Genomic DNA, 19,494 nt, shown 5'->3' with positions numbered 1-19,494 from the left:
TTGTAATTGTGGCATCAAAAGCAATATCATTTCATTTAAAGCCAATGGACGTAGGCCCTTTCCTCACCCACAGATAACCAAGGCCTGTTGTGAACCCTGGCAGTTCAAGGCAGCATTCTTACAATTCTCTGCTGAGTTTGACTTAACATCAATTAGCCTGGTCTCAATATCAGATGCTTTACATGACATGGTTATAGACATCAATAAACACATCACATCCTCATTTACACCAACCATTTCTTGCCATACTCATGTTAGAGTGCAACTGTCAACAAACACAGAAAGTTTATTTATCATTTTCCTCCCCTTCCCTGCCACACTGTGTATCATTAGATCAGTTTGGGAATGTGTCTGAGAAGGTCCCCTTCTAATTAGTCTAGGTATGGTGGAAAGCAAGATTATCACAGGTTCAGTAACATATTTCACAGCAGAAATCAGAAATATCTCATGTTCTGTTCCATCCATGTTAAATTATTAGCAGATCTCAACATTGGGAGCAGCTGGTTACATATAGTTTGACCAGGCAACCCCAGTCTGTAATAACAGGGAAGATGAACAACATAATTACAATAATTAATGTTCTTGATGGTCATGTAGGGACAAATGCTATGTACTCTTGGCTGTTAAGGCTGATTTATACTTCTGCGTCGTAACCTACGCTAGTGGCCTACACACATTGTGAATATTTGTGCATTGGTGTGTCTGCGTCACTCTGCAATTCGCGCACGTCACGCATGCGCACACACCTGCCTGTACAAGGTTCCATGGTCATGGTAGCCTTTCTTGGAGTAAACAAGTTTAAAGCGAGCGTCTTTTTTCGTAAAAGTGAATTGTATCCTCCATAATTTCGGAGGTCTGTAAAGCTTTATGGAAAGCATTGCAGCCAGAGTTCCTTCCCTGCCCTTCAGTCACCCAATGGGAAGCTATTGCAGTGTAGGAGGAAATGCAATGCTACCAAGCGGACCAATCACAGTTGTTGCGGTCTGCGTTGCCGTGACACAGTTACATTTTGGGAGAGGTGCACGTCAGGCTACGGCGTAGGGATCCGTGTAGGCACTGCATAAGGTTCGCGGCTATGCCATACCTACGATGTTGATTTGACGCAGAAGTATAAATCAGCCTTTAGGTGAAGACTATATCAGACAAGGCTGTGATTCTCCCGTTAATCTAGGCATTCCCAACCTAGGGTCCACAGACCCCTTGCTTAATGGTATTGGTTCATGGCACAAAAAAGGTTGGGAACCCCTGCATTAATCCTAATCCTATGGAGACAGTCTACTGCTGTCAACTGTCCAGGAGCAGAGGGCACAGTTTCGGAATACAAGGACACCCCTTTAAGACAGAGATGAGGAGGAATTTATTTAACCAGAAGGTGATGAATCTATGGACTGTAAGTCATTTGGCGTATTTAAAGCAAAGGTTGATAGGTTCTTGACCAGTAAGGGTGTCAAAGGTTATGAGGAAAAGGCAGGAGAATGGGAATGAGAGGGATTACAGGTCAGCTATGATGCAATGATGGAGCAGACTTGATAGGCCAAATGTCCTATTTCTGCTCTTACGCCTTATGGTCTGGGATCAGACATGAACAGTTACCTACTGAATTATGTCTCAACAAAATCCCACTTTAAGAAATGCTTCCCTCAATAGAAGCTTCCACCCAACTTTCCCCATAAACTTAAAGCTCTCTTACCTAAATACCAGGATTTTGTCCCCAAGTTTCACGCTCTCTTCAATTAGCTCAAACAAGAGCACCATTTTTGCAGAGTTTTCTAGCAAGCCAGGCTGATAGTTTGCCAATATATCCTTAGCCTGAGGACACAAATATAGCTCTATTATGCTCTGACAGATTGTACTGTACACAAGAGAAGCAAACAAAATAAAAAGCCAGTTAACCGAGAACACGAAGCAAATATAAGTTACAGTAGGAGTCTTGGTCATCACTATAAGCAAACAGAAAGATGCCTTGTAAAAGGTGATGGTGACAGTATGCCAAGTTACATCCAAATCTCCTCTGTGGGAGATTCTAGGCACTCCACCAATTAAAGAAAGTGGTGGAGAGATTGTGGAGGAATAAAAGGTTGATTCAAGGGAGTACCCAGAGGCAAAGTACAGAAAGGCAGCAAGCAACGAGTGAGAGCAGCTCACTAAAAGAGGGAGAAGCTAGAATTACCAATGGGACTTTGGACTGAAGAAGATGAAGGTGCTGGAACCATCATTTCTTTCTGATTGATGGCAAAGGTATACCTGACCCTGGTCTGCCAAACTTCAGCATAAATAATCATACTAAAAATCCTAAATTCAGAAATGAGAAGATACAGCACTTACCCAATCATATGTGATAACTTGATTGGCCTTTTCCTGAAAATGGTTGAATCCAACACTTTGGGTAAATTTGCTGTTTGTGGAATCTATGGAGGCAGCCACGCTCTCAGTTTTTCTTTTGTTCACAACTGGCAGAGCTCGTGCATTCGGTGTGCCTGCATTAAGGTCATTTACCTCAAGGTCCAAATCTGGATCATTGGCCAGGTTCTCCTTCTGTAGTGCCTCATAAAGTACATCTGGGTGGTTCCAGATCTGGCAGAGATGGAGCAAACCAAATATAATCCAGCAATAAACAGCCTTATACTTAAAATAGTTTGACAATTTAGTGTAAGGTGAAAGAAGTCATTAACAAAGCAGTGGATAAGGGAGTAGCAGTCTGCTCCGTGAGAGAGGGAAGCAAATGTCTCTACAGTCAGGAAGCTTTGAATTTGCCATATCGCAATAGTGGCACAATCTTTTGTAAGGAGGGCCAGATTTACAATTCAAAACAACTTTCAAGGGCATGAAACAATACAAACATGTATAGATATACATTTTATTATATACATAAATAATATGGATGTCAGCATAGATGAGTGGGTCAGTCAATTTGCAGGTAATAAATAGATCGGTGCTGGTGTAACCATCATAGAAAACTGCCAAAGGATAGAGTGCAATATAGATCAATTGGAGAAATGGTCAGAGAAATGGTGGATGGAGTTTAACCCGACCAGATGTGATGTATTACACTTTGGGAGATCAAATGTAGAGTTAGTACACTGTTAATGGCAAGATATTTAACTGTGCTGATGTTCAGAGGGACCATGGGGCCCCAAGTCCATAGCCTTCTGAAGGTGGCTCCACAAGTAGATAGTAAAGAAGACATATGACACACTTGTCTTTATTTTCTAGGGGATTGAGTTAAAGAGTTGGGAAGTTAGGTTGTAGCTTTATAAAACTATTTAGGCCACATTCTGGAGTATTACCAAAGTTCCAGTCGCCCCATTATAGGGAGAATGTCAAGGCTTTGCAGATGATGCAGAAGAGATTTACCAGGACGCTGCTTGGATTAGAGGACATGTGCTATAACAAAAGGTTGGACTGACTTGTTTTCTCTGGCGCAGCACAGGCTGAGGGGAGATCTGATAGAGGTGTATAAGATTATGAGAGGCAAAGATTGAGTAGACAGTCAGTATCTTTCCCCCACTGTCTCATATCAGAGGACATGCAATTAAAGAGAGAAGTGAGAAGTTCAGTGGAGATGTGGGACAATTTTTTTTACATACACGGAGTGGAGGTGGAGGCAGAGCCTTTCAGGAAGCTCTTAGATAGGCAAACAAGTGTGAAGGAAATAGAAGGATATGGACATTGTGCAGGCAGAAGGTATTAGTTTATAATGGTGCTAGGAAGTTTGTGAACCCTGTAGAATTTTCTCTATTTCTGCAAAATATGACCTAAAACACTTCATGCAAGTCCTAAAACTAGACAAAGAGAACCCAATTAAATAAATGACATTAAAAAAAAACACTTGTTCACTTATTTATTGAGAAAAATGATCCAATATTACATGTAATTGCTGGAAAAAGTATGTCAACCTTTGCTTTGTTTTCATTAACTGATGTGACCCCCCTTAACAGCAGTAACTTCAACCAAATGTTTCCGGTAACTTTGATCAGTCCTGCTCATCAACTTGGCGGAATTTTAGGCCATTACTCTTTACAAAACCTCTTCAACTCTGGGATGTTGGCAGGCTTTCTTGCATGAGCTGCTTGCTTCAGGTCCTTCCACTATATTTCTGTAGGATTAAGGTCAGGACTTTGACGGCCATTCCGAAACACGAACTTTCTTTTTTTATATAACCATTCTGTTGTTGATTTACTCTTGTATTTGTGCATTATCCAACTTCTATTAAGCTTCAAGTGATGGACTGCTACCCTGACATTCTCCTGTAAAATGTTTTAATACAATTTGAATTCACTGTTCCCTCAACAATTACAAGCTGCCCAGGCCCCGAGGCAGCAAAGCAGTCTCAAACCGTGATGTTCCTTCAACCATGCCTCACACTTGGGATGAGGTTTTGGTGGTGGTGTGCAGAGCCCTTTTTTCTCCAAACATACCAATGTGCATTTTTGCTGAAAGTTCAACTTTTGCAAACTTGAGACATGCAGCAATGTTTTTTTAAAGACCGGTGGTTTCCTCCGTGGTGTCTTTCCACGAACACCATTCTTGTTCAGCGCTTTTCTTATAGTGGACACATGAACAGAGGCTTTAGCAAGTTCTAGAGATTTCTGCAGGTCTTTTGCTGGTACCCTTGAGTTCTTTTTTTTAACATCCTTCAGCATTGCACATTGTGCTCTTGGTGTGATCTTTGCAGGATGCCCACTCCTAGAGAGAGTATCAACAGTACTGAGTTTCCTCCATTTGTAGACAATTTCTCTTACTGTGGACTCATGAACACTTAAGTCTTTACAAATGCTTTTGTAGCCTTTTCTAGCTTCATACATCTCTACAATTCTTCTTCTAAGGTCCTCTGAAAGTTGTTTTGATTGAGGCATGGTACACATAAAAAGATCTTTCTTGAGAAGAGCAGGCTCTGTCAGTAACCTGACTTTGTGTGCCCTTTCTTTTTATATAGGGCAGGTCACCTCTACAACCCACGCTTCCAATCTCATCTCATTGACTGGAACACCTGACTCTAAATAGCTTCTATAGAAGGCGTTTCCAACAAATACATATAATATTGGATAATTTTTCTCAGTAAATAAATTAACAAGTATAATGTTTTGCGTTATCTATTTAATTGGGTTCTCTTTATCTAGTTTTAGGACTTATGTGAAGGTCCGATCACATTTTAGGTCATATTATTGCAGAAATAGAGAAAATTCTGCAGGGTTCACAGTGATAGTACTACTGTAGTTGGACATTTCATTACTAATTTATCTAGTTTGGCACAACAGTGTGTGTGAACAGCCTGCTTCTGTGCCGTACTGATACATGTATTTTATGCTGTCTGAGGTTTTCAGAAAAATACACAAGAACCAAGTGTTTTTTAAATAAATAATTAGCTTATCTTAAACAAGAGAAAATCTACAGGTGCTGGAAACCTAAGCAACACACACAAATAGCTGGAGGAACTCAGCAGGCCAGGCACCATCTATGGAAAAGGGTACAGGTGAACAGGTGACGTTTCGGGCCGAGATCAGTCCCCCCTACATCTACTGTACGTTTTTTCATAGGTGCTGCCTGGCCTGCTGAATTAGCTTATCTGTCTTACTACTGGAAGCCATGATTAGCTGGCTAGGTTCTATCATTCATTCTACGGGGTCTCTTGTTTCGTGGTGTCGGTGAAGAGTACGAATTTCAGGTTGAATATTACATGCATTCCCTGATATTAAATGAACTGAAATGAAATGAAAACATTTTAAAAAAATGAATGAGTCTTTTTCTGATTGGAAGGTTGTGTCACACATGATCTTAGTTTTTGACATTTTATATACAAAGTGTAAATGAAGACACTCAAGTTGAGTATGATGTTCACTCAAGGGGTTGTCTATCGGGCGGATGCAGAGGTTGATCCAGGGTCCACATATTCTGGTGCAAGTGTGGAAATGAGTAATTGGTGGCCGTGTTTAGTGGCTAGGCCTGTTGGGTGCTCAGTCTCTCCTTTTGCAGTGCCACATGCTCTCTGTGGCACAGTGGAGGTCAATCTCATGTAGCACAGCCCCCTCTTGAACAGATTTCCTCCAGGTGTATCTATTGGGTGCAATGTTTTCCCAGTTTTTAGATGTACTGCTGAATTTCTTCAGGCTGATATTGATGTTATTTTTAAAGCATTTCCTTTGCCCACAAGGCCTCGCAGACCGTCCTTCAACTGGGAGAGAGTAAAGGAACTGTTTGGGGAAATGAGAATTAGGCACTCGAATAACATGACTTATCCATCAGTGTTGGTATTGCTCTGTCATCGTGGAGATGCTGCTTATGCTGGTCTTCTCCAGTATGCTGGTTTTAGTTTGTCTGTCCTTCCAGCTGATCCTCAAACTCTTTCCTGAGGATCTTTAATGATATTGTTCAAGGCTTTCAGCTGCCTACTGTAGTTGGTCCATGATTCAGCTTCATACAGTAATGTAGGAAGGACAACTGCTCTATAGACCAAAATTTTGGTTTGGACCTGTAGGTCACAACCTTCAAAGACTCTTTTCCTTAATCTTCCATAACCTTCATTAGCACTACTCAGGCGGTGGTTGATCTTTGAGTCGATGTCTTTTTCAAGAGAGAATGCTGCCAAGGTAGGGAAAGTGGTTTACATTTTCAAGGGCAATATCATCAACTTTTATGGAGGGGAGATAAATGGCTGGTTGGGCGGTGGCTAAAACAGGACCTGTTGTCTTTTTTTTATATTCAAAACAACAGCCAGGGCCCTATATGCCTTGGCGAAGACATTCAGGATACAACTGGAAGTCTTCTTCAGAGTGTGCTGCAATGGTGTTGTCATCTGCATACCATGATATTGGAGGTGCTGACCTTATTCTTGGCCTTGAACTGGTTGAGGTTGAAAAGCTGGTTGTACATTCTATACACAATTCAATTGAATTGAATTGATTTGACTTTATTTCTTACATCCTTCACATACATGAGGAGTAAAAATCTTTACATTATGAAGCTGTCTGAATGTGCAATGTGCAAATTATAGTAATTTGTAATAAAATAGCGTGTACAGTAAGATACAGTATAGAACAGAACAGTCAATATAGCTCAGAAATACAATTATGTCAGTGTGAATTAATCAGTCTGATGGCCTGGTGGAAGAAGCTGTCCTGGAATCTGTTGGTCCTGGCTTTAATGCTGCAATACCGTTTTTTGGATGGTAGCAGCTGGAACAGTTTGTGATCAGGGTGACCCAGATCCCCAATGATCCTTCAGGCCCTTTTTATGCATCTGTCACTGTAAATGAATGATATGGCACTGTTATTAAATGTGCTGGAAACAGCACAGAGGTTTATTCAGAATGGGCTGTCTTGTGAGGAAAGATTGGATAGCCCAGGCTTTTATGAGCCAAGATTTAGAAGGATGAGGATCTGTAGAAACATCTGTCCTGAGGAATGTTAACGGGACGGATGCAAAAAGGACGTTTCCTCTGGAAGAAGAAGCTAAGAGTTAAAAAAGGCATGAGAAGGCCCAAAAGCATGAGAAAGATTAAGGAAAACCACAAGTCATTCCGCATATATGTGAAGAATGAGAAGACAACTACAGTGAGGGTAGGTACGATCAAGGACAGAAGAGGAAACGGCCTGGAGTCAAAGGAGGTAGGGGAGGTCCTTAATGATACTTTGCTTCAGTATTCACCAGTGAGGGGGAGCCTTGATATTTGTGAGGACAGTACACAACAGGCTAACACGCTACAACATGTCAACTTTAGAAAGGGGATACATTAGAACTCTGAATAACATTGGTTTAGATAAACCCCTGGGGCTAGACAGGATATACCCCAGGTTACTACAGGAAGCAAGGGAAGAGATTATTGCACCTTTGGCAAAGATTTTTGCATCCTCACTGGCCATGAGAGTAGTACCAGATGACTGGAGGATGGCAGATATTATCTCTTTGTTCAAGAAAGGGAGTAGAGATAATCCTGGGAATTATAAAGTAGATTAAAAGATCAGCACATTGTGGGCTGAAGGGTCTGTATTTTGCTGTAATGTTCTATGTTTTGTGTTCTAAAATGTATAATTAAGTAAATAATACAATTTAACAAAATAATAAGAATTCTGCTCTTACTCTAATTTGCAGATGCAGTAGGCCAAATCTCAAATGATGCGTTGGAGTATAGGACACAGTGAGAGAGCTTGATGGCAATAAACGTTCACTCGATGCCAGCAAGACAAAAGATCTTGCGTAAGGTTGGGTGGGTGGGGGGTGGGGGGAGAGCGTGCCACATGGTTCACACATCCCGGTTACATCAATGGTGCTGAGGTTGACAGCTTCAAGTAGTTAGGAGTGAACACGACCAACAGCCTGTCCTGATACAACTATGTCGATGCCACGGCCCAGTGCACCAGTTACTTAGGACACAAAAAAAACCGACATATCCCCTTTGACCATTACTAGTTTTTACAGATGCACTGTAGAAAGCGGTCTATCCTGACACATAATAGCAAGGTATGGCAACTGCTCTGCCTGAGGTTTTCAGAAGGTGCAGAGTCGTGGACACAGCTCAGCACATCATCAGAACCAGCCTCCTTCCCACAGACTCTGTTTATACTTCTCGCTGCCTCAGTAAAACAGCTATCATCAGAGATCCTGCATACCTCGGGTATTCTCCCTTTTGCTTCCCCCTCCATTGGGCAGAAGAGACAAAAGCCTGAAAGCATGTAACCCCATGCACAAAGACAGCTTCTATCCTGCTGTTATGGGATTACCGAGTGGTCCTCCAATATAACTCAGAATCTCAGTCTACCTCGTTATGGTTTTGCACCTTATTTTCTACCTACACTGCACTTTCTGTGCAACTGTAACTCTTTATTCTGCACCCTGTTACTGTCTTAACCTTGTACGACCTCAATGCACTAACGTGACAAAATAACTTGTATGAATGGCAAACAAATCAAAGTTTTTCACTGTACCTTAGTATACTGTCTGTGACAATTATAAGCCAGAATAAACCAATAGAAACTCATCTTCCATAGCACTTTGGGACAAGGAATTACAAAGATTCATAACATTGAGAACTTCTCCTCATCTTGGTCTTAAATCTTCATTTGTCAATACATTGACCACTTTCTTCAATAAGGAAGTTGGACACATTTCATTGTCTAAGACTATTGAAATTTGAGTTCACTTCTGATAAGATTAAAATCTGGGGTGGGGAGGAGTGGAATGGTAGCATGTCAGAGAACAGGTTTCAAAGAAAGAGAGTTCTGTGAGGCAGAGGTACTGAAGCTTGAAATCTCACATCAGTAGGTTCAAGAACACTTTGCACCACAATGGACTTTGTGTGTTTTCTTATAAAAATTGTGTACTTCTGTCTCCCTTGTGAATTCCAACAATTTTCTACAGTATCACCATCGAGAGGGTGCTGTCTGTACGTGCATCACTGTGTCGTACGAAAGCTGCAAGGTATCAGATCACAAGACCCTACAGAGGATAGTAAAAACTGCCAACAGGATCACCAGGGTCTCCCTCCCGCTAAGGGACCTAAAGCATTGTTAAGGATACCTACCACCCATCCTACAATCTATTTGACCATCTACTGTCAGGAAGGAGGAACAGGAGCATCAGGACTAGGATTGCCAGACATGGTAATAACTTCCTCCCTCAGCTTGTCAGACTAATGAATACCCTGCCACCACTGAGATTTCGCCAGTAGACAGCAAGCTGTTTACTGAATTGTTCATCTGTGCTGCGCACTTCACATGCATTTTGAGCTTTATCTCATTAACTTATTTGTGGTAGCATATTATGCTGTACTGTGAGAGATGTAGGTATTGCAGGTACTGTGGTACAGAGGAATGTTGTTTCATTTGTTTTTTTATAATACTGTGACGCCAAACCAAGTTATCGGGCGATTGATACTAATGAGAGAGATAAGAGAGACAATGGAGAAACGTTCAAACTGCTAATGAAAGAGGAGAGAGAGATTAACGGAAAAGAAACACAATTCAGAACATTGACAGACTGGTTGCTTTGAACCTGAACTGTTTGAAGTTTGATGGACAGGCGATACCCCAGCAGGGGAATAAAAAGAGCAGGTTCGCGAGGCACTCAACACACCACGAGATCACGAGACCCTGGAAACAGCGGTGTGCCCCTACAAGTTGGTGAGAGTTTGGAGGTCTGGTTCGTGGGAACTGACCATAGGTTCACAGGGTGTAAAGGTACGATCGGTGGGAACCTGGTGTGTGTGTCCAACCTTGCCTGGGTGCCGGGTTCACCATGGAAGAACGATTGTATCCAGAACGGAGGGGTCACAGTCGGTGACCACAGCGGGATAGAAGACATAAAAGGGTCCGCCCGAAACCAACTGTGAAGACATCAAAGGTCTGCCTGAATCAAATTGCATCCCCCTCCCTCTCTCTCTCTCCAACGGCACATCAACGATTACTGCGAACTGTACTAAGCTGAACTGAACTCTGCGTCACTTAAGACTGCGATAGAGCTTCCTATTACCCTAGTTCTGTGTACATGTGTGTATTATCATTGCTAACCTGTTGCATTTATATCCTTACGATTAGAGTACTGTGTTACTTATTTCTTTAATAAAACTTTATTTAGTTCCTAGTAATCTAGACTCCAACGAGTGGTCCATTTCTGCTGGTTTGGCGACCCAGTTACGGGGTGCGTAACAATACACACACACAGTTCAATGACAATAAACTTGTCTTTACTTCGAGATCACGTCCTACTCTGCTATTCATTTGAGACAGGCCATTCCTGCTCAATCTCATTACAGTGGACAAACCTCCAAATTACATCCCTTTGTCCAAACTGTGGATTTGGTAGTTTGCTCACAATCTTTGTACCACCAACAAACCTTTGCTTTAAATACCCATATTAACTTCCCCTATGTTGTTAATACAGATTGCTCACAGCCAATGCCCATTCCCGAGCACCCCACTAATTACAATCTTTCCAAATTTCCCAGGCTGACTGCTACAGTTTGCAGCTTTAAAAGCCTGAATGTCAAGAAAGGGCATGATTGTTGATAGACCATAATAAAATTTAGGATAATATTTCAGAAAAAAGGCAGTATCTCTTTCTACTCTGTTCTTCTTCTCTCTCACTTTTCTTTACATTCTTTCAAGCCTTGTTACAGACCTATAAATTTTATTTTCTCCCTTATTTTGTGTGACATTCCACCATGACAACACAATTAATAATTTACTAGGATTAAAAGGTAGCAGAAAAACAAAATGTCAGCTGGGGTGAATCTTTTCTGGTTGAACTCCAGTAATTATAGGCCAGATACATTCAGGTCAAGTGGAAGCAAATTCCCTCTGTGCTGTCTATACCTTTGAGGTCAGAATGGTAAACTAGTTGATAGGTAATAATAAGAGTATTACTTATTCTTTTGTCAGGCAAAATCAGCAGCAGCTTTTTATTCTGTTGTACAAAGATGTTAAAGATTCTGACAAATCCACTGACATCTTTCCATTATACTGCCTGGTTCTGAAAACACAGAGGCTTACCTTGCAGCAGACACAGAATGCTTTCAGAGGGTTGAGACCCAGCCAGCCACTGTTCCCTGCATCTCTGAAACGATCCATAAACTCTTTATACAGTAATCGCTGGATTTTGGAGAGACGCACAAGTAACACGTGTTCTTCTTTGTCAGGAAGGTGACCTCTTAAAACATCGTGGCCCCGCCTGCCAAAGACAAAATGCAATTACGTAACTGAAACATCATTCACAGTAAATATTTCAGATCTTTCTTACAAGATGAAATGAAATTTGAGGAACTGTTAATAAATTTTTTAAAAATGCATAAATTATATTCAAATAATGCCTGAGGAAGAAGTTAGAAACAGCTGGTAATTGACATGGATGGGGATGGGGGCTGTACAATTCGACAGAGATCCAATCAGGGAACCTTAGAACATAGAACAGTACAGCACAGTACAGGCCCTTTGGCCCACAATGTTGTGCTGACCCTTAAACCCTGCCTCCCATATAATTCCCCACCTTAAATTCCTCCATATACCTGTCTAGTAGTCTCTTAAATTTCACTAGTGTATCTGTCCCCACCACTGACTCAGGCAGTGCATTCCACGCACCAACCACTCTCTGAGTAAAAAACCTTCCTCTAATATCCCCCTTGAACTTCCCACCCCTTACCTTAAAGCCATGTTCTCTTGTATTGAGTAGTGGTGCCCTGGGGAAGAGGCGCTGGCTGTCCACTCTATCTATTCCGCTTAATGTCTTGTATATCTTTATCATGTCTCCTCTCATCCTCCTTCTCTCCAGAGAGTAAAGCCCTAGCTCCCTTAATCTCTGATCAGAATGCATACTCTCTAAACCAGGCAGCATGCTAATAAGTCGCCTCTGTACCCGTTCCAATGTTTCTACATTCTTTCTATAGTGAGGCGACCAGAACTGGACACAGTACTCCAAGTGTGGCCTAACCAGAGTTTTACTGAACTGCATCATTACCTCGCGACTCTTAAACTCTATCCCTCGACTTATGAAGGTTAACACCCCATAAGCTTTCTTAACTACCCTATCTACCTGTGAGGCAACTTACAGGGATCTGTGGACATGTACCCCCAGATCCGTCTGCTCCTCCACACTACCAAGTATCCTGCCATTTACTTTGTACTCTGCCTTGGAGTTTGAACTTACAAAGTGTACCACCTCATACTTCTCCGGGTTGAACTCCATCTGCCACTTCTGCATCCTATTAATGTCTCTCTGCAATCTTCGACAATCCTCTATACTATCTACAACACCACCGACCTTTGTGTCGTCTGTAAACTTGCCAATCCACCCTTCTACCCCAACATCCAGGTCGTTAATAAAAATCACGAAAAGTAGAGGTCCCAGAACCGATCCTTGTGGGACACCACTAGTCACAACCCTCCAATCCGAATGTACTCCCTCCACCACAACCCTCTGCTTTCTGAATCCACCTGGCCAAACTTCCCTGGATCCCATGCCTTCTGACTTTCTGAATAAGCCTACCGTAGATCACATCCACTGCACTACCCTCATCTATATGCCTGGTCACCTCCTCGAAGAATTCTATCAGGCTTGTTAGACACGATCTGCCCTTCACAAAGCCATGCTGACTGTCCCTGATCAGACCATGATTCTCTAAATGCCCATAGGTTCTATCTCTAAGAATCTTTTCCAACAGCTTTCCCACCACAGACTTAAGGCTCACTGGTCTATAATTACCTGGACTATCCCTACTACCTTTTCTGGACAAGGGGACAACATTCGCCTCCCTCCAATCTTCTGGTACCATTCCCGTGAACAACGAGGACATAAAGATCCTAGCCAGAGGCTCAGCAATCTCTTCCCTCACCTCGTGGAGCACCCTGCGTAGTATTCCGTCAGGCCCCGGGGACTTATCCGTCCTAATGTATTTTAACAACTCCAACACCTCCTCTCCCTTAATATCAAAATGCTCCAGAACATCACCCTCATTCATATTGTTCTCACCGTCATCAAGTTCCCTCTCATTGGTGAATACCGAAGAGAGGTATTCATTGAGGACCTCGCTCACTTCTACAGCCTCCAGGCACATCTTCCCACCTTTATCTCTAATTGGTCCTATCTTCACTCCTGTCATCCTTTTGTTCTTCACATAACTGAAGAATGCCTTGGGGTTTTCATTTACCCTATTCACCAAGGCCTTCTCATGCCCCCATCTTGCTCTCCTCAGCCCCTTCTTAAGCTCCTTTCTTGCTACCCTATATTCCTCAATAGACCCATCTAATCCTTGCTTCCTAAACCTCATGTAAAACTTCCTAAACTTCTTCCACCTGACTAGATTTTCCACCTCATTTGCCAACCATGGTTCCTTCACCCTACCATTCTTTATCTTCCTCACCGGGACAAATTTATCCCTAACCTCCTGCAAGAGATCCCTAAACATCAACCACATGTCCGTAGTACATTTCCCTGCAAAAACATCATCCCAATTCACACCTGCAAGTTCTAGCCTTATAGCCTCATAATTTGCCCTGCCCCAATTAAAAATTAAACCTTGTTGCTTGAACCGTGAATGACATCTATCTGGATGTTTACTATGCCAGTAAACCTACTGGTATTGCGCAGTGAATTACAAAATGATAACACAGGTCAGTAAATATGTGCCAGCTCTTTGAAGAGGGTAAATAATCAATCCTGTACCTTTCCCTTTTCATTTTTCCTACATATTTTTCTTCAACTATTCACACAACTCCCCCTTGAAAGTTATTATTAAATTTTCAAGCAATGAATTCAAAACCCCAACAATTCACTGTGTAAAAAAAAAATCTCACCTCATCTGTTTCTGGCTTGAGTTTGCTGATTATTAACTCCTTTAATTCTTCAGAATTAGCTGCATTACTGTACCTGCCTTTACAAAATCCCAACAAGTACACCACTCTGTGTACAGCTTACAGGATGCAAACTATAGAGAATTAGTTATGCAACCTTTGTCCTCTTTAATCAAAGTAAGGCACGTTTTAATTTCAAGGCACCATTAAAACTTCACTTATAATTTGACCTTAGTATGACTCTGGTGAAACTGCAGTACATTGAGGAGAGTACCTGGAAGTGAATGCATTACTATGGAGTTGGTCTATCGGTAGTTTTACAGTTGGAGGCCTCGCATCCAAGTTCTCACCTTTGTACAAACCCCTCCAGCAGGCTGTGTAAAACATGGCTGCGATACCGCATCAGACGGACATCCTGAGGGGTCGAGTCAATACACTGCCCATTCAGGATGGGACGCTCAAACATGTTGCTGAACTCCTGCCTGGTCCCAAGGAAGTCAGGCCGGACAAAGTCCACCATGCACCAGTACTCCATAAGGTTATTCTGAAGTGGGTATCCAGTCAGGACCACCCGCCGCCGTGAACGGATGCTCTTTAAGGCCTGAGACGTGCTGGCATGGCAGTTCTTTATGCGGTGGCCTTCGTCACAAATAACTATATCTGGTCCTGGTCTGGATAGGGCTTTCTCGATGCCTAAGGTACAAACGAAAACTAATGAAATGACAGTAGAATGGAGTGTGAATTTGAAACAATACTGTAAGACGTATGTAAGTACGAGGGGTGATTGATAAGTTTGTGGCCTAAGGTAGAAGGAGTCAATTTTAGAAAACCTAGCACATTTATTTTTCAACATAGTCCCCTCCTACATGTAACAAGAACGTCTTGGACCTCCAGGTGGTCCACAGCAGGGGTGATTGATAAGTTCGTCGCCTAAGGTAGAAGGAGATGAGTTATACAACTCTCGTTACATGCATGTGCAGTTCAACTCTTTGAGTGAAAATACAGAAAGTTTGAAGTTAATAACTCATCTCCTTCTACCTTAGGCCACAAACTTATCAATCACCCCTGCTGTGGACCACTTCTGGAGGTCCAAGACGCTGACCTCTACAAAGAAAGCATAAGTATGCTCCACGACCACTGGAGTAAGTGTGTAAATGTAGGAAAAATAAATGTGCTAGGTTTTCTAAAATTGACTCCTACCTTAGGCCACAAACTTATCAATCACCCCTCGTATATTGTAGGGACTCTTTAATTTCATCAGGCAGAATTCTCCCAAAGTGTTAAGGGTTAAGGGTTAAGTTCGCCATGTATGTTGTGTTACGTTGTACGTTATTATGTTTTGGGGTGGTGTTTTTCCATATATATATATAAAATAAAATGTATGTTAGAAGTAATTACACTTGTGTCAATTTTTGTCAACATTTCTACAATATCAGATAAACTCATAACTAACTTGATTTTGCATGAGTCAATTACTACAACTGCAGAAATTCAATTTAAGTCACTATTTATCTCCTAAAACAATGATCGCTTTCCTCATTCTGGGAAAATAACCCTAACAGCAAATACATCATACCTCTCAGTACAAATCTAGTTGAACCCAAGCTAATAGGAACACTTTCTCTCTCACCTGGCTTTACCTATCACCTGCCAATTGTACTCCTTTTCCTCTAACCACCTTCTTATCCTGGGTTCGTCCCCCTTCTTTTCCAATTCTGAAGAAGGGTCTCGCCCTGCAACGTCAACTGTTTATTCCCTTCCATAGACGCTGCCATACCTGCTGAGTTCCTCCAGCTTATGCTTGTGTTGCTAATAGGAACTAATTTCTGTAAGCTTGGTCAGCATGTGTTAATTCTAATTTCCTGTTGAAGCAAAGCAGTCAAAGTAGAATTTTAAGGTAGATTTTTAAATCAAATTTGTATGGAGTTATTAATGAGATTCTTGTTTTCTTTGGTTGGGTAAGGGATTTGAAATTCTCTGACAAAGAAAACATGGAAATGGGTTTGGGGTTGTGGGTAGCAAGGTCTCCAATAACTCTGCTTCACTCAAAAAAATGACATAGAAATTACAGAATGCTCAAAAGAGAAAAACAAATGAAACAAGGTAAATAACACATACCACAGAGACTAGACTGTACCTCTCTAGTCAGGTACACTGATCACATTGTCCATGCTATTAATTCCTTCAGTTTAATGGAATCACCTGGTTTGTTTAGTAGAATGGTGCAGAAGACAGATGAAATGTTAAGCCTCAACATTACTCAATTTAAAAGAAAGCAGGATAAATATTTGAAGGAAACGGTCAGTACAGAGCTGTAGGGAGATGGTCAATATCCAGGAATAGGTTTGCAGTGTCCTGGCAAACATTTCATACCAGGACGCAAACAAAATGCTCTCCACCTGTGCTCCAAATTTCTCTGACTAAATTCATCACTACTGAGGCTACTGCCTAATTTGAAGCACCATTTCAACTTCTAGTAATTTCTCTTCCCTTTCTCTCTTCTTCCATTCCCCATTCTGACTCCCTTCTTATCCCTTCTCTTGTCCTCACCTGCCTATCACCTCCCTCATGCCTCTCCTCCTCCCCTATCAGACTCCTTCTTCAGCCCTTTACTTCTTCCCCCCATCACTTCCCTGCTTCTCAGTTCATTGTCCCCCCGCCCCCAACCACCCACTTTCCCCCTCACCTGGTCTCACCTATCACCTGCCAACTTGTACTCCTTACCCTCCCCTCACTTTCTAATTTTGGCTTCTTCCTACTTCCTTTCCAGTCCTAATGAAGTGTCTTGGTCTGAAACATCAACAGTTTATTCCTCTCCATAGATGCTGCTTGACCTGCTGAGTTCCTCCAGCATTTTGTGCATTTGCTCTGGATTTCCAGCATCTGCAGAATCTCGTGTTACTACTTTTTAGTTGGCACTTTATATAGTTGAGAGAAGGCTTCTCTCCTCTGTGCTAAATAATGTGGCAACAAGGTCCAGCTGATAGGAATTTAACTCTGATCCATAAAGTTGTGGATTACAGCACCACATCCAAACATGAATGCCTTGTGGGGCCAAAAAGAACGAACACAGCATTTTATTGTTAGAGTATTGTGCTTTGGTTCAAATATTGAAGTGAAGTCCTATTTACAGATTCAGATTGGCATAAATACCCTCTTTCAAAGAACAGCACAATATTCTCAAAAACATGGTAATTTATCAGCCAGTACCACCAAAAGTGCTGTTCTGACTGAACATGGGACCCTACTTCATGTGCCTGAAGGTTAACCTGTGAGGAGCTGTGGGACAAAAGATTTGAGGTTCTGAATGGTGGTATGAAATAGATTTTTTTCATTACCTTTCAACAGTTCTTGCTGCCGATCTTCCTCATCCAAGTCTATAATTACTGGTCCTGTTGATTTCTTTGTCTTCTTTCTCCTCCCACTAACAAAAGATTTTTTCAATGAAAGCAGGCGATACATTTCATACCCCATTAAGAGCATGCCACCGTCAGTTGACCATTCATTGATAACCTTGGCACGGGCCACAGTTGTTCTACAGGAAATGGAGAACAGTTATCAGAAAATGATAATGCATGGGACACTTCTAACAGTATAGCATTGAATCCATTATAAATAACATCAGGCTCCAGATCCAATAAAATATCCAAATACACTGGGACTTCTGGCACTGTTGTCAACAATTTAGCAACTAGGTTCAGTTTGATTTATTTATCACGTACATATCAAAACAATGAAATGCGTCATTTGTGTTAACAACCAACACACCCAAGGATGTGCTTGCAAGTGCTGCTACACGTTCTGTCGTCAGCATAATATGCCCACAATGCTCGGCACAACAACAAAGAATGTAATCTGCACAGTGTTCCAACTTCATTGTCCAGGCTTTGGATGAGCCGAAGTCTAAGGAGTGGAAAAGGCAGAGCAGGGAGATTGCTCACTGCAGCTGTCAGAATGCACCTTCCTGCAGTCCCACTAAGTCCCATAATCAATCATTTATTACTTGCACAGTTCTAACCATATCCATTCATATGGTTTCACTTTGACCTCCTCCTATTTCCCTGTCTCTCTCCATCATCTCATAAATGGTTAGAAATCTACTTCTAACATTCCTGCTACTTTGGATATGTGAATGAGATCCTTGTGTGTTAGTGTTTTCAACTACAGTGGGGATGTAACAGGTGAGTACAAATAATTATTCACAAAAGGCATGGGCCTTATTCATATTAATTGTCAGCAGGTGGGGAAAAAGGGTGCATCAATTCAATGATACTAGCAGGCTTTGGGAATATTACAAACACACGTCATCTTGAAATATAGGGCAAAATCATGCATCATTCTGTGCACAGCAGAATCACAAGCAGCACTGAAGTGAGCATGTTATACATTAATTGGTCATTAACAGCCTTAACTAAGAGAGGAATGATAGCCAGAAGCCTGGGAAAATCCCCTGCTCTGTTTAAGATTGATATACAAGATCATTAACATTGAACCACACAAACAAAAGGGCCTCAAGGACATGCTGAGAATGTAGCTCTTAGTAGCACTCAGATAGTTAATATAGTGATGGGACAATAATTACTGGTAATTCAGTTTGCACATGAGTGTAAGACAAACAATTTTCTTTGCCCCCCTGAATTCCCCATGAGTTTGCAGATTTGAGCAATCTCGTTCTCCCTCCCTTTTTTAAACCATGTAACAGACATACTTGTGCTCATCATTTAGGATGTGAACTTTGAAACTTCGGGGCTGAATTTCTTCAGGGTTGTAGTCTGCAGGAAGTGCTTCTTGGGCTGGAAGCCACATGTTAAACTCGGCCAACCAGTTCTGCAAAGTGTTTACCTGAAAATGACAAAAATGGTAACTAGCCAGCATTTTCTCCTGTAGCAACAACCCTCCTTCCTTGTCTCCCAGCCCATATGAATTAGAACCTCTCTACTCCCTTCTAAGGTGCCTGTCTTTTGATCGATTGCTCTGTACCAGAGAGGGGGGAGCTTGCCGATGCGCACAGGGAATGTTCCCCAGGTTTTATCCGCATTTTGGATGTGGACTTCTGACTTTCTTTTTCTAGTCTTATAGTTTTTAACCCGATTTTTTTGGTTTTTTTTGTGTGGGGAGGAGGATTTGGGGGTCGACGTGCCTGATCCGTCTTCTTACTTTTTTTGTGCGGGTGGTGGGGGAGGGATTTGGGGGTCAATGTACTTTGTTCGTTTTTTTT

At 41.8% G+C, this 19,494-nt stretch overlaps 1 protein-coding gene across 4 annotated transcripts in view; it reads right to left on the bottom strand.

The window, feature by feature from the left end:
* rad54l2 (RAD54 like 2) overlaps window positions 1-19,494 on the bottom strand; it is a 190,080-nt gene that overhangs the window by 30,035 nt on the left and 140,551 nt on the right. For all 4 annotated transcript variants that reach the window (XM_072280689.1, XM_072280688.1, XM_072280691.1 and 1 more), the window contains 6 exons: window positions 18,985-19,118; window positions 17,615-17,811; window positions 14,627-14,969; window positions 11,484-11,661; window positions 2,326-2,574; window positions 1,691-1,809 (listed from right to left, as the gene is read on the bottom strand). In XM_072280689.1, coding sequence (XP_072136790.1) covers window positions 1,691-1,809; window positions 2,326-2,574; window positions 11,484-11,661; window positions 14,627-14,969; window positions 17,615-17,811; window positions 18,985-19,118 — 1,220 coding nt within the window. The remainder of the gene's footprint in view (window positions 1-1,690; window positions 1,810-2,325; window positions 2,575-11,483; window positions 11,662-14,626; window positions 14,970-17,614; window positions 17,812-18,984; window positions 19,119-19,494) is intronic.

Source organism: Mobula birostris, chromosome 16 (assembly GCF_030028105.1).
Source record: "Mobula birostris isolate sMobBir1 chromosome 16, sMobBir1.hap1, whole genome shotgun sequence".
Lineage (NCBI taxonomy): Eukaryota > Metazoa > Chordata > Chondrichthyes > Myliobatiformes > Myliobatidae > Mobula > Mobula birostris.
The sequence above is the reverse complement of the archived record's forward strand: the minus strand, read 5'-3'. Positions and strand labels throughout refer to the sequence as shown.